The following is a 13,756-nucleotide window of genomic DNA, read 5'->3' as shown; positions in this document are numbered from 1 at the left end:
AGCAAGCACAAGGCCCTGGGTTTGGTCCCCAGCTCCGGAAAAAAAAAAAAAAAAGCTTTTCTCATTGTAAACATGTTCAAAGAGTCCGAGAAAGTGTGTGGGTCACATGCACATCAACTGCAAAGTTTTGCTGATTCTCTTTAGTATCCCCCACATTCCCAGAAATATGTGACTTTAACTAACCAGTTATCTCCACATGTGGCAGCTTTGTTCAGAGTCTGTGACAATGCCACACTGGTTAGATTATCCTTATGGTCACGAGTCTTAAATATCTCTTGTCCAACTTCTGGAAAGTGAGTAGAAATAGCCAAAAATGTTCCACGGGAAAAACCAATCATGATGTAGCCATCTCCATACCTATGGCAGCAAAGCGATAAAGGATTAAAAAGGAGACACGCTATCGAGGGCAAAATGACAAAAACCTAAACGTGATACAATAGAATTCATCAAGGCCCTACTATGTATCAGACAACATGGTGCTACACATAAACTCAGACTGCAATGAGAAAAACGCCTTATACAGAACACAAGGTTATCATATACAGAATACAAGGTTATCATATACAGAATACAAGGTTATCATATACAGAATACAAGGTTATCATATACAGAATACAAGGTTATCATATACAGAATACAAGGTTATCATATACAGAATACAAGGTTATAGATGGACTTAGACATAACAGGCAAGAGAAAAACACGTTTTCTCTATAATTAGGTTTTTACGTACCAGCTATAGCAGACGATGTTGCCATAGGCTTGCTGAAACTCCAGATCAACCGGGTTATCGGGTTCATTCAGATGAAAGAGAAACAACATTTTCTTGCCAACTACCGCACTTATCTACCAGAAAAGATCAGGAGATGGGCGGAATGAATTACTCAGCATCTCATGAGAAGACCAACAAACAAGTCCCAACAGCTGAACCCCATTACGAACACAGCGAAGCAAAGCTGGATGTGCTAAAACTGCTAACACTAGTATAAAACCTAACTAACAATGATGTAGTCTGGCCAAGGCCTTTGGCTTTAGAATTTTCACTGTACTCTTTGAGTACAGTCTTTTGAAGCCTCTGTGCCTCTCCTCGGATCTTGGGCTGTTTAGGAGAGTGACTCGGGCATAATTTTTCTGCACTTTGGCGTACAGAATCTTTCACTCTAAGAGGCCGCTTGGCTTGTGAGGCAGCCAGGTGAGATGTGCATTCCTATGGGTAAGCCGGCTGATTTCAGCATCACTCTCCATCACTTACAGTGTGGCTGTGTGATCCCTGTGTTTCTCACGAGAAAGGAGTTCAAACTACAGTTGTCACTAGAGGGCACCCTAATGTCAGGGAGGGAAGTGCATCCTAACTTACGTTAGAGATGACACCTTGCTGTATTTCCTGGATTCTAAAATGTCATCAAGCACAACAGTATCAATTTAAAACATAGCCTTTCAGGAAATAAACACCACCTCCTTACACATTTTCATGTTGATTATGAAAATGATCAGAACTCTAGGATCCTGCACGGAAATTGTACCTGTTATAGAAACATAAGCTATGATTTTCAGAGCTCTGTTTACCATTTGACAATGTGAAAAAAATCTTAAATCACATAGAAATCAGCATTTCTATTCTTAAAGGGACTTCTATGTTTCACTGCCACAGGAATGGGCATAGAAACCCCAGCCATAAGAGGAAATGTCCTCATCTGCTGGGATGTGAGGCAAATAGCAATGACAAACACAGTTTTTTAGGTCTGAGAGACTAAGGCTTATCTTGATTAAAGAAACAATAAATTTATCAAAGTCCAAGGCAGATGAGAAAAGGAAGTTGAATACTCTGCGAAACTAGCAAACAGTCTGGGCATGGGCTTGAACTTGGATGCTTACTGTGCTTTCGGCAGAGGAGATCCGCTCATCTGTCTTGCTTGTGGAGAACTTGATGTCACTTGGCTCTGATTTCACTGGTGTCTACAGGGGCAAGAAGTGTCATCACCGTGAACAAACTCAATAATCAAATCACTCTCACCAGGCTGGAGCTCAGCGACAGGACACGCGCTAGGCATGTCTGAAGCCCTAGTTTCAGTTCACAATTCCTTCCCTCTCTAAAAGAAACCTTAGAGATTAATTCCAGATATCATTAATAAAGCATAAAGTTTGCTTCTGTTTATGACTAATTTTGGATTGTAAACCCTAGAATCATGTCACAAATACCTAGAAATTTTGGATGAATTAGAACATGTACTCTTTTTAAGGAGACAGAAAAGCTCAAGGAAGAATTTATAGAGCTCATCGGCAGATGCCACACTGAGAGCAGAGCGGGTGTGAGCGGGTGTGAGCATGCTCAGGCTGTGGCCCCCACTGAGAGCAGAGCGGGTGTGAGCATGCTCAGGCTGCGGCCCCGCACAGCCTGGAGACGGGGGCAGCAGGGAAGCCTACTTCCTGGCTGGTGGTCTGGTCAGGAAAAACATGTTCATTTCAAAAATGCAACCCTCAACATGCCTTCCTATCCTTATTAGTGGCCTGGGTTCCAGCTTACACACTGAGCAGTCTGGGAGTTCCCTCAGGGGGAATTTCTATAAAAAGCTGAAGGAGCCAGGCCCATCATAGCATACAGTGCCCAGCCAAGTGCTCCACCGACAAACTGACCACAGTGAGCTTAAAGTAATGTAATTCACAGAGGAGTAAGACATCCACAGTCTCCAAAACACAACCGAGAGAGAGAGAGAGAGAGAGAGAGAGAGAGAGAGAGAGAGAGAGAGAGAGAGAGCGCAAATGAGGTTATATAATAAACACTTTAAAGAGACAGGAGGTTACTCATAAAAAGGAGAAAAGGCACATTTAGAAGTTTTGGAAGACTGTATTTTTATTTTTCAATAGCTTTTTTTAAAAAAAAGATTTTATGTGTATGATTCTGCTTGCATGTGTGTCCACACACCATGCGTGTGCCTGGTGCCCTCAGTCCTAAGAGGGCGTTGAAATTGAAGTTACGACGTACTGTAGACTTCTGTGTGGGTGCTGGGAATTGAACCCCAACCCTGAACAAGAGCAAGCGCTCGTAACTGCGGAGCCATCTCTGCAGCTGGCAGACTGTACCGCGTGCTGCAGGACGCCCATTTGCTGGGTGAAGTTCTGGAAATGGTGTTGTTTGGCTGGTACTGCCTGTACAGTTTTGTCTGCTTTTCTCAAAGGTCCATCCTGAAGGGCATTATCATCTTTATCTACAGCTTCCCCAATAGAATATGCAGTCACATCAAATGTCATCTGTCAGCGTGACAGGTGAGGATGATGTCTCTGCATGGCTCTCATATTCTATGATGCTGAGTTTCATCATTATCGTGTAATAAGTATTTTACACATGCATATATTGTCTTTTCATATAGTTCAATCAGAGTTTTAAAAGAACAACTGAGTATTTTATAAAAATAAAATGTAGAATTAACAAAACTTAAGATTTCCAGGAGGCTGAGGCAGAAGGATGGCCATGTGTTTAAAACCAGCCTGGGTTATGTAATGAGTCCCAGGCCAGCCTGGGCTATAGAGTGAGGCCTTGTCTCAAATGCAAATGCAGTTGTTGGATTCGCAGCTCAGGGGTAGGGCACTGGCATAGCACATAACTCTAGGTTCAATCCCTAAAGCTGCAAAACCAAAACAAGACGGAACGTCCAAAGCGGTCTCTAAAGCTGCAAAACCAAAACAAGACGGAACGTCCAAAGCGGTCTCTAGCCTCCAGAAGGACGATACATGCTGAGCAGAGTAACAGAAGTGGAAGCACACAAGGGACGCTGGAGTGATTTTCTGAAGCACAACGGAGACACAGCCAAAGAGGCAAAACACGTGAGGTGCACTTCGCCTAGCACGGGACACCTTCAGCGAGAGCCCTAACTTTGGAAGGAGACTTCTTAAGGTTAGGAAGTGGAAACAATTATCTTGCAAGCACATACTGGCAAATGTAATGATCTCCTGTGATGCTCTGTAGAAAATATATCCCAAGATCATTTCATGACTCTTGGGAACAAAAAGTGCAAGCAGGCACTGGGGATGTCCAGTGCGGGTACCTGGGTCAGGGCCACGCAACACGTAAGCAGTGTATCTAGTGTTCCGTTTCTAAAGGGCACCAGAAAGAATAATCAAAACCGTAAGGTTACTAGAACTCATGTCAGAGTAAACAGTGTTGAGAATGCCAGAAGATTCTTAAAAACTATTCTAGTCTGAGGCAGTGACGTGGCTCGACGGATAAAAGGTGTTTGACATATGTGCCCAACGACCTGAGCTTGAGTCCCAGAATCCATAAAAAGGCAGAAGTTCTCACTGACCCACAAAGTTGTTCTCTACTCTCCATTCATGTGACATAGCACACATATGCACTCATGTGCATGAGTACACCACATGTGCACACATGCCCGAGCACATATGCGGGTGTGACCACATGACTGAGCTGTGGCCCATTTAAAAGACAGCAATGGAAACAAACATGGCTGCTTTTGGCCCAGCTCCTTCACTGATTTCTTGTGTTTTGCCTCCCTTCCTCCTTTCCCTGGGCTGAAATGCAGATGTCCTCTGGGGCCAGGAGCTTCCAGCGGGCAGATAAGGACGCATCCTAGAAGAGGGCAGAGGCTAGGATGGAAGGGAGCTGGCAGTCTGGGTAACCCACCCACTTCTCTACTGCTACACGAGGAAGCCAGGAGAACACACCACCACAGCTGTCATGGCCTTACATAACGCGGGACTTGCAATCACTTACTGTTTACTTACTTATTACTGGTGCTAAGGACTGAGCATAGGGTCTCGTGAACTGAGCACACCTTTGGGATAACATTCGCCTGCACTCTGTCTCATTTGGGTTGTTTTCTGTCTCTTAAAGATTCACAGTCTAAAGTTTTACTGATTGCTACCACCGCCCAAAGCTATAAGGAAGGCATAAAAGCTGTACCACAAAATTTGGTAACCTACCAGGAAAGGCCATGTGTCTTTAGGAGACTACCTAGTATCACGGCAGGGGTGTGTGTGAATAGGAAAGTCGTGGTGAAGGTGAAGAATGTCTTACAACAACCTTTGCTTAGTTATAAGAGTCCCAAAAAGCTACACGAATTCCTTCCTGTCCACACCCCATCACCTCCTACTACGCTCCACCTCTTCAAAGGTTTCCCTACTTCTCCACAGTATGTACATGAAAGACCAAACTTCAGACACACGAACCCTGGGGCAACAAACCACATTCAACCGCAGCATGGGAGAGATCCACATGGCAAGGGATTGGGACTTACAGTGTACAGTGTGATTTTGCATAGGAACAGAAATCTGCAAGGAGCTGAACTCTACCAACATCTATGTGAGTAAGCTTAGAAACGGCCTTGAGGGAGATCCTGCATCTGGACTCCTTGTCAACAACAAGGAAACACTGATGTTTTAAGCTTCTACATTTTGAGATATTTTGTTATACAGCAGCAGCTGATGAATGCATCCCATTTCCAATTGTGGGTATAGTACAGACCAAGGAAGGTTTATCCATGTGCCTAAGCAGACATTGCAGCATTTCAGCCAGTGCAGCCTAGCACAGACAGTACACTAGGGCGCCGAGGTACAGACTACACAGTACACTAGGGCGCCGAGGTACAGACTACAGAGTACACTAGTACGCCGAGGTACAGACTACACAGTACACTAGGGCACCGAGGTACAGACTACACAGTACACTAGGGCGCCGAGGTACAGACTACACAGTACACTAGGGCGCCGAGGTATAGACTACACAGTACACTAGGGCGCCGAGGTACAGACTACACAGTACACTAGGGCGCCGAGGTACAGACTACACAGTACACTAGGGCGCCGAGGTACAGACTACACAGTACACTAGGGCGCCGAGGTACAGACTACACAGTACACTAGGGTGCCGAGGTATAGACTACACAGTACACTAGGGTGCCGAGGTATAGACTACACAGTACACTAGGGCGCTGAGGCATAGACTACACAGTACACTAGGGTGCCGAGGTATAGACTACACAGTACACTAGGGCACTGAGGTACAGACTACACAGTACACTAGGGCGCTGAGGTACAGACTACACAGTACACTAGGGCGCTGAGTTATAGACTACACAGTACACTAGGGCGCTGAGTTATAGACTACACAGTACACTAGGGCACCGAGGTATAGACTACACAGTACACTAGGGCGCTGAGGTATAGACTACACAGTACACTAGGGCACCGAGGTATAGACTACACAGTACACTAGGGAACTGAGGCATAGACTACAGAGTACACTAGGGCAAGAAGAGACCCTCTTAGAATCAAATCAAGTTTGGGAAATTTCAACAAAAGATGGATTTCATCTTAATTGAGATTTAGTTAAGATTACTTCAGAAACTATTTAACATATTCATTAAAGGTATTGGCTTTAGCATCAGGAAGCTTGATTCTGAGTCCACAATTCTCTAGTTCTTGACATTTATCAGCATGCATGTATAAATAAAACTTTACAAACATATTGACTGGAACCACAGAGCTGATAATCCATTTGATACCAAAGGGGTAAACATATTTCCTTTAATAGCTAACTTATTCATTTTAAAGAAAAAAATCGGCGTTGGGGATTTGGCTCAGTGGTAGAGCGCTTGCCTAGCAAGCCCAAGGCCCTGGGTTTGGTCCCCAGCTCTGAAAAAAAGAAAAGAAAAGAAAAAAAAAGAAAAGAAAAAGAAAAAAAATCCAAGTAATACATAAACAAGGAGTGTGTGTGTGTGTGTGTGTGTGTGTGTGTGTGTGTGTGTGTGTATGAGTTTATGTGCTCCCGTGTATCTGGGTGCTGCACATGTGTATGGATGCATGGAACAGACAAAGGTTTCTGATACTTAAAACATAAAACTGGGGCTGGAGAGACGGCTCAGTTGTTAAGAGCCCTTGCTGCTCTTGCAGAGGACCCAGGTTCAGCTCCCAGTGCCCACATGATGGTTAGTAAACATCGGTAACTCCAGTTCCAGGAAATCTGACATCCTCTTCTGACTTCAGTGGGAACCAGGCCATGCGTGCACACGGTATATGTACATAACTGCAGGCAAACACACACTCACTCACACACAAAACATAAAATGATATCAGTATCTTTAAAAATAAGGAATCATAAGCATAGTACACATAGTGACTTAGATAAACCTTTATATATTGATTTGACAAAAAGCTGTTTATTACAAGGAAAAATGAAATCTCACATAGAGAGATGGTGACGTGTTACCTGTCTTATTGTGTCGCCTTCCTGGTTACTAACTGTAATCATTTTATCTTCACCTCCCAAAGCAAGGAGATTCTCCATATTCCAACATCCACATGTGATTTTCTTAGTATGTTTTCCTGAAAAAGAGGCAATTTTTGCTGACATTTGGACTTCTCAAAATGGATAAATATAAAATGCATGATGCTAATCTTAAGTGCTGTGGGACTGAACAGACCAGGGGATCTACTCCCATCAAAGCCCTTAGTGCCTATGCAAGCTTATATCAAATACTTCATCACTAAGCTAGAAATTAAAATAATGGTATGTAACAACTTTTTGTCTGGATAACAGACACAGGCCTAAGCAGGAAAAATGGCTCCTACAAATTTTGTTGATTTATCACAGAACCAAACTTGTACTATCTTTTTAAAACTTTTTTTTCCCCCAGAGCTGAGGACTGAACCCAGGGCCTTACCACTGAGCTAAATCCCCAACCTAAACTTATAATATCTTAAAGGCAGCAAATCTCCAAGCAGTAAAGTTCTCTTCACTTTACTGTGCATGGTAAGTCAGCTTTGATATAAGAACCTTTAATCCCAACATTTGGGAGGCAGAGGCAGGCAAGTCTCTGAGTTCGAGGCTAGCCTGGTCTACAGGAGTCATACAGACAATTCATATGGAAAAAGTTGATTTTTGTAACTGGAAGAAAATTTTAGTTTGGTCTTAACAACAGAGTAGTGATGCTTTTATTTATCTTTCATCATTAAAAATTAAAATTAAGAGGTTGGGGATTTAGCTCAGTGGTAGAGCGCTTGCCTAGCAAGTGCAAGGTCCTGGGTTCAGTTCCCAGCTCCGAAAAAAAGAAAAGAAAAAAATTAAAATTAATACTAAAGAGATACATGTGAAAATAATTTGAAACGACTCACTGCTCTTAATGAAAAGCACTTTCTCAGGTGTCCTGTAGGTGCCGCTATCGCCAGCGTTTGCTGCCTCCCTTAGTGTGGGCATGCTTTCCTGGCCACATGCGTGCAGTTAGCCCTGCTCTCTCTACCACTCATCAGTGTGAAGCTACAATGAAAAGGGTCGACCTTCAAAGTGAACAGAGCGGGGAGGAGCCAGAGCTCTCCATGCAAGGTCAAATGGGCAAACTACTCACACTCCAAAGTCTACATTCAACTGGAGACCAGGTCGGGTAAGGATTAGGAGAGTGGATATCTCTGTCACTGAACGTTTTGGTTCACTTACTATGTGGATTCAAACTTGTATATAATATAATACAACCACACTGACTAAAACTAACTAACATGTGGGGTCAACAGGCATTGATACGCATATGAGCTACTCCATGTCTAGAGATAGAGCCCCTGGGTGTGAGAGGGAAATGCGGACTGTTAATGTCCTGATGGCCAAAGACACATGCTGACCTTAATTCAGTCTGCCCTGGGCACTTCAGGAAATCTTAGCAAGCAGGAGAGGGATCTTCTTGGACAGATATCTCAGACGGACCAGGGAAACCTTTCTCTACACATTTTTCTGTGCCATCTCAGGGAAGTCTGAGACAATGGAACCGACTTTCAGAAAAGCACTGCAGACGTGAGCAGTGTTTCTAGGCAGAACCTACCAAGAACAGGAATCTTTCGAGATGTCTGATGATTATAAATGAGCAAATTTCCTTTAATGGTCCCCACAGCCAGGAAACTTCCAATCTTTGACCAAAGAAGGAAAGACATTTGATCCCTGTAATATTAAATATATATTACAGAATAATTCACAATCATAACCCCTTAAGAATCCTCAGAGAAATACTTCATGTATAACTTTAACTTCTGCTTATAAGCTTAAGTGTGACATTACAGCTCATGGGCTTTTAGCTGTAATCCTAGCACTCAAGAGGTAGAGGCAGGCAGATCTCTGTGAGTTCAAGGCCAGCCATAGCTACACAGTAAGACTCAGTCTCGAGAAAAAACAAAACAAAACAAAAAAATAACAAACAAAAAACTCACAGTTTATGGTTTTTAGATGAAGACTACATGCTAAAAGAATTTTGGAGGTGGCAGAGGATGGCTCAGAGGCTAAGCACATTTGCTGGACCCATGTGTGATTTCCAGCACCCACATGGTAATCACAACTGTCTGTAACACCAGTTGCTGGAGATCCAACACCCTCTTCCGGCCTCTGAAGGCACCAGGAATACATGTGGTTTCAGTAATACATGCTGGCAAGACCATACATAGAAGATAAAATTTATATATAGTATAAATAAATAAAAAATTTAAAAGAAAAATTGGAGACAGAGTAAAAAAATTGGCAGCAGGTAGACTCAAAATAATAATAATAATAATAATAATAATAATAATAGAATTTAGACATCAATTGTTACAGAACTTCAAATTCACAGGGTGATTTGTGTTACTAAGAATGGTCTTAACTATAATTATGGTAAGATTTTTAGTGAAAACTGTTGGAACATGGCCCAAGAATGGAGTTGAATGAGAAGAATTCTGAGTGTTTGTGAGAAAACCACAAGAAAATAAGACAGAGTCTTAAGAACTCAGTTTCTTCAAAACACAGAACTGTTTTTGGAATGTATGTGCATGCTCCTCCCAGGTGCAGTAGATAGGAGTGAATTTCTTTCAGATCATTCATTACAACTGGCTACTGTCATTTATTTATGTGCCCCATGGAAAAACATGTTTCTGCAATGTGTAGTTTGTCTGCCCTGTGTGGTCTTCGCCTCATGCAGCTTGCCCTTGTGACTGTACACTTTTCTTGCATGACTCTACTTAACTCTCAGAGAATAAATTGTCTGATGCTCTGAATAAAGTTGGCTCTTGCATGAGACTTTAATCCACCTCGATAATCAGCTCCTGTCTCTCCCAGGTCCCACTGGCTCTAGAGTGTGACAGGAAATGTAAGCATTGTTTCTTGTTTGGTTTGTTTTTTTACGGTAGTTTTTGAAGTCTAGGAAGATGGCTTTGTAGACAAAGTGCTTGGTACACAAGTGTGAGGGGAACAGATTGGAGTTTTAGAATCTGTGTAAATGCCTAGTGGGCCTGCCTGTAATTTCAGTGCTGGTTAGACAGGAGTGAGTGGGATCCCCAGAGCAAGGTGGCTAGACTACCCATACTGGTAAACTCTGGGTTCAGTGAATAAGGTAGAGAGTGATCAAGTGATCAGTCCTGGGTCTACGCACATGCACACACACACACACACACACACACACACACACACACACACACACACACAACTGGCACCACATACAATTTCACAAGGGACAGGGGGATGACAAGTAGCTTTTAATAACATGGCATATAGGGGCTGGGGATTTAGCTCAGAGGTAGAGCGCTTACCTAGGAAGCGCAAGGCCCTGGGTTCGGTCCCCAGCTCCAAAAAAAAGAACCAAAAAAAAAAAAAATAATAACATGGCATATAAAATTGGAGGAACTATTGGCAATTCATAACCTTAAAAAGGATGTATCTTGGCTGAGCACATATATATATACATGTATATATATATATACACACATATGTGTGTGTGTGTGTGTGTGTGTGTGTGTGTGTGTGTGTGTGTGTGGTAGAGCTCTTTTTTTTTATTTCCCATAACATTGAGTAAGGATAAAGGTTAAGTGGGAGAAGACTTTGTCTGGCTAACCTGGAATGAGAGCACCAAAACTTCAGTGTGCAGCTGATACAATTTGAATCACTGAATTCAATCTGAAAGGTCATATATATGATGATACTTGGAAGTGAAATACTAATAAAGTATATGAAACGTTAGCTGCAATAACAGGTGAATAAAGTAAACATTTAGTTAAAATTTTATTGCAGGTCTGGCTTAGCAGGTAAACACACTTGCTACCAAGTTTGATGGCATAAATTCAATCCCTGGAATTCACATACAAGTGTACACACACAATCATGCACAGTCATGCACACATGCATACAGTCATCTACACATGCATGTTGTCATGCACACATCCATACCCCTTTACCAAATAAATTAAACAAACAAACAAACAAACAAATGCATGCTGAGTGAATGGCCTGCATTCTTCTTTCAGGAGACATGTGGAGGGGAGAGCATGGTCTGCCATGCCCTTGCTGTCTACTTTGTTTGATGTAGGGGCTTTCATCGTGCACCACTGCTGTCATCTCACCTCCAGATTTTCCATATAAATTTTGTTTGATCATTGTCATTCTCAGTATGTTCACTGAAAGACTTCTTAAAAGAAGGTATTCCTGGAGATGGAAAACCTAGGTAAGAGAACAAGAACTATAGACGCAAGCATCATGAACAGAATACAAGGTATGGAAGAGACAATCTCAGGTGAAGAAGATACAATAGAAGAAATTGATACATCAGTCAAAGAAAATGTTAAATCTAAAATGTTCCTGACACAAACCATCCAGGAAATCTGGGACACTAGGAAAAGACCAAACCTAAGAGAAATAGGAATAGAAGAAGAAGAAAATTCCCAGCTTTAAGGTCCAGAAAATATTTTCAACAAAACCATAGAAGAAAATTTCCCCAACCTAAAGAAAGAGATGCCTATAAACATACAAGAAGCTTATAGAACACCAAATAGATTGGACCAGAAAAGAAAATTCTTTCACCACATAATAAACTAAACATAAAATGTACAGATAAAGGAAAGAATATTACAAGTTTTGAGGGAAAAAGGCCAAATATAATACAAGGGCAGACCTTTCAGAATTACACCTGACCTCTCAAGAGAGACTCTAAAAGTCAAAAGGGCCTAGGTAGATGTCTTGCAGTCTCTAAGAGACCACAGATGCCAGCCCAAAACTACTATATTCAACAAAACTTTCAATCACCTTAGAAAACAAGATATTTCATTAAAAACTAAATATAAACAGTATCCATCCACAAATCCAGCCCTACAGAAGATACTAGAATGAAAATTCCAACCCAAGGAAGCTAACTACACTCAAGAAAACATAGGAAATAAATTAAGTCTACACCAGCAAAACCAAAAGAAGGGAGGCACACAACACCACCACCATCACTGCCACCACCACCACCACAACCACGATCATCAAACTAACAGGAATTTAAAATATTGGTCATTAATAACTCTCAACGTTAATGGAATCAATTCCCCCATAAAATGACACAGGCTAACAGAGTGGATATGAAGACAAGATCCATCATTCTGCTACATACAAGAAACATACCTCAGCAACAAAGATTTTTCAAGCAAATAGAAGCAAGCTGGAGTGGCTATTCTAATATCTAATAAAATAGACTTTCAGCCAAAATTAATCAAAAGAGATGGGGAAGGACGCTTCATATAAAAAATCAACAAAGAAGATGTCTCAATTCTGAATATATCCCAAATGCAAGGGCACCCACATTTGTAAAACTTAAATCACACATTGAACCCCACATATTAATAGTGGGAGACTTCAACACCCAATTCACACCAATGAACAGGTCATTCTGGACAGAAGCTAGATAGAGAAATAATGAAACTAACAGATGTAATGAATAAAATAGACCTAACAGATATCTACAGAACATTTCACCCAAACATAAAAGAATACACCTTCTTCTCAGCACTTCATGGAACCTTCTCCAAACTGACCATACTGGGTCACAAAACAAGCCTCAACATGTACAAGAAGATCAAAACTCTCCGTATTTTATTACTATCAAGGATTAAGCTGGACTTGAACAACAACAGAAACAACAGAAAGCCTACAAACTCATGGAAACTGAACAACTCTCTACTCAGTGATCACTGTCAGCAAGAAAATAAGAAAGAAATTAAAGACTCTAAAATTCAATGAAGAAGAAAATGAAGGTACAACATACCCAAACTTACTGGACACAATGAAATGCTAAGAGGAAAGTTAATAGCACTAAGTGCCTTCATAAAGAAACTGGAGAGATATCATACTAACAACTTAACAGCACATCTGAAAGCTCTAGAACAAAAAGAAGCAAACATGCCCAAGAAGACTAGATGGAAGGAGACAATCGAACTCAGGGCTGAAGCTAATATATTAGAAATGAAGAGAACAAAGAAACAATGAAACCAAGAGTTGGTTCTTTGAGAAAATCAGCTAGACAGACAAACCCTTAGCAAAACTAATTAAAAGGTAGAGAGAATATTCAAATTAACAAAATCAGAAATGAAAAGGGTACATAACAACAGACACTGAGGAATCCAAAGAGTCATTAGGTCTTACTTCAAAAACCTTACTCCACAAAATTGAAAAACCTAAACGAAATAGATGGTTTGCTCAATACCACTTGCCAAAGTCAAATCAAGATCAGGCAAACAATTTAAGAAGATCTATAAGCCCTGTGGCTGTCCTGGCCTGCGGGAATACCAACGGAGACCCTGGAGAGGGGAGTGGGATGGATGGGACAAGAGGCGCAAGAACTGGAGACAAGACAGTATTCTGATCAAGTCTCATTTAATCAAGCAAAAAGCACTTGCTCATAAGCAGAAAAAAAAAAAATCACACAACACAAACTGGTAGTCAGGGTAACGATAAACATCCATCACATCAGAAACCAATGGTATA

General features: G+C 41.6%; 1 protein-coding gene across 1 annotated transcript in view; it reads right to left on the bottom strand.

The window, feature by feature from the left end:
* Wdr19 (WD repeat domain 19) overlaps positions 1-13,756 on the bottom strand; it is a 63,092-nt gene that overhangs the window by 37,388 nt on the left and 11,948 nt on the right. Inside the window, exons 5-9 of the mRNA XM_032916233.1 lie at positions 8,823-8,938; positions 7,223-7,338; positions 1,876-1,956; positions 734-846; positions 184-357 (exon numbers count right to left, since the gene is read on the bottom strand). Of these exons, the coding sequence (XP_032772124.1) occupies positions 184-357; positions 734-846; positions 1,876-1,956; positions 7,223-7,338; positions 8,823-8,938 (600 nt within the window). The remainder of the gene's footprint in view (positions 1-183; positions 358-733; positions 847-1,875; positions 1,957-7,222; positions 7,339-8,822; positions 8,939-13,756) is intronic.

This window comes from Rattus rattus, chromosome 11, assembly GCF_011064425.1.
Source record: "Rattus rattus isolate New Zealand chromosome 11, Rrattus_CSIRO_v1, whole genome shotgun sequence".
In the NCBI taxonomy this organism is placed as follows: Eukaryota; Metazoa; Chordata; class Mammalia; order Rodentia; family Muridae; genus Rattus; species Rattus rattus.
Note: the sequence above shows the minus strand (reverse complement) of the source record. Positions and strands in the feature narration are given on the sequence as shown.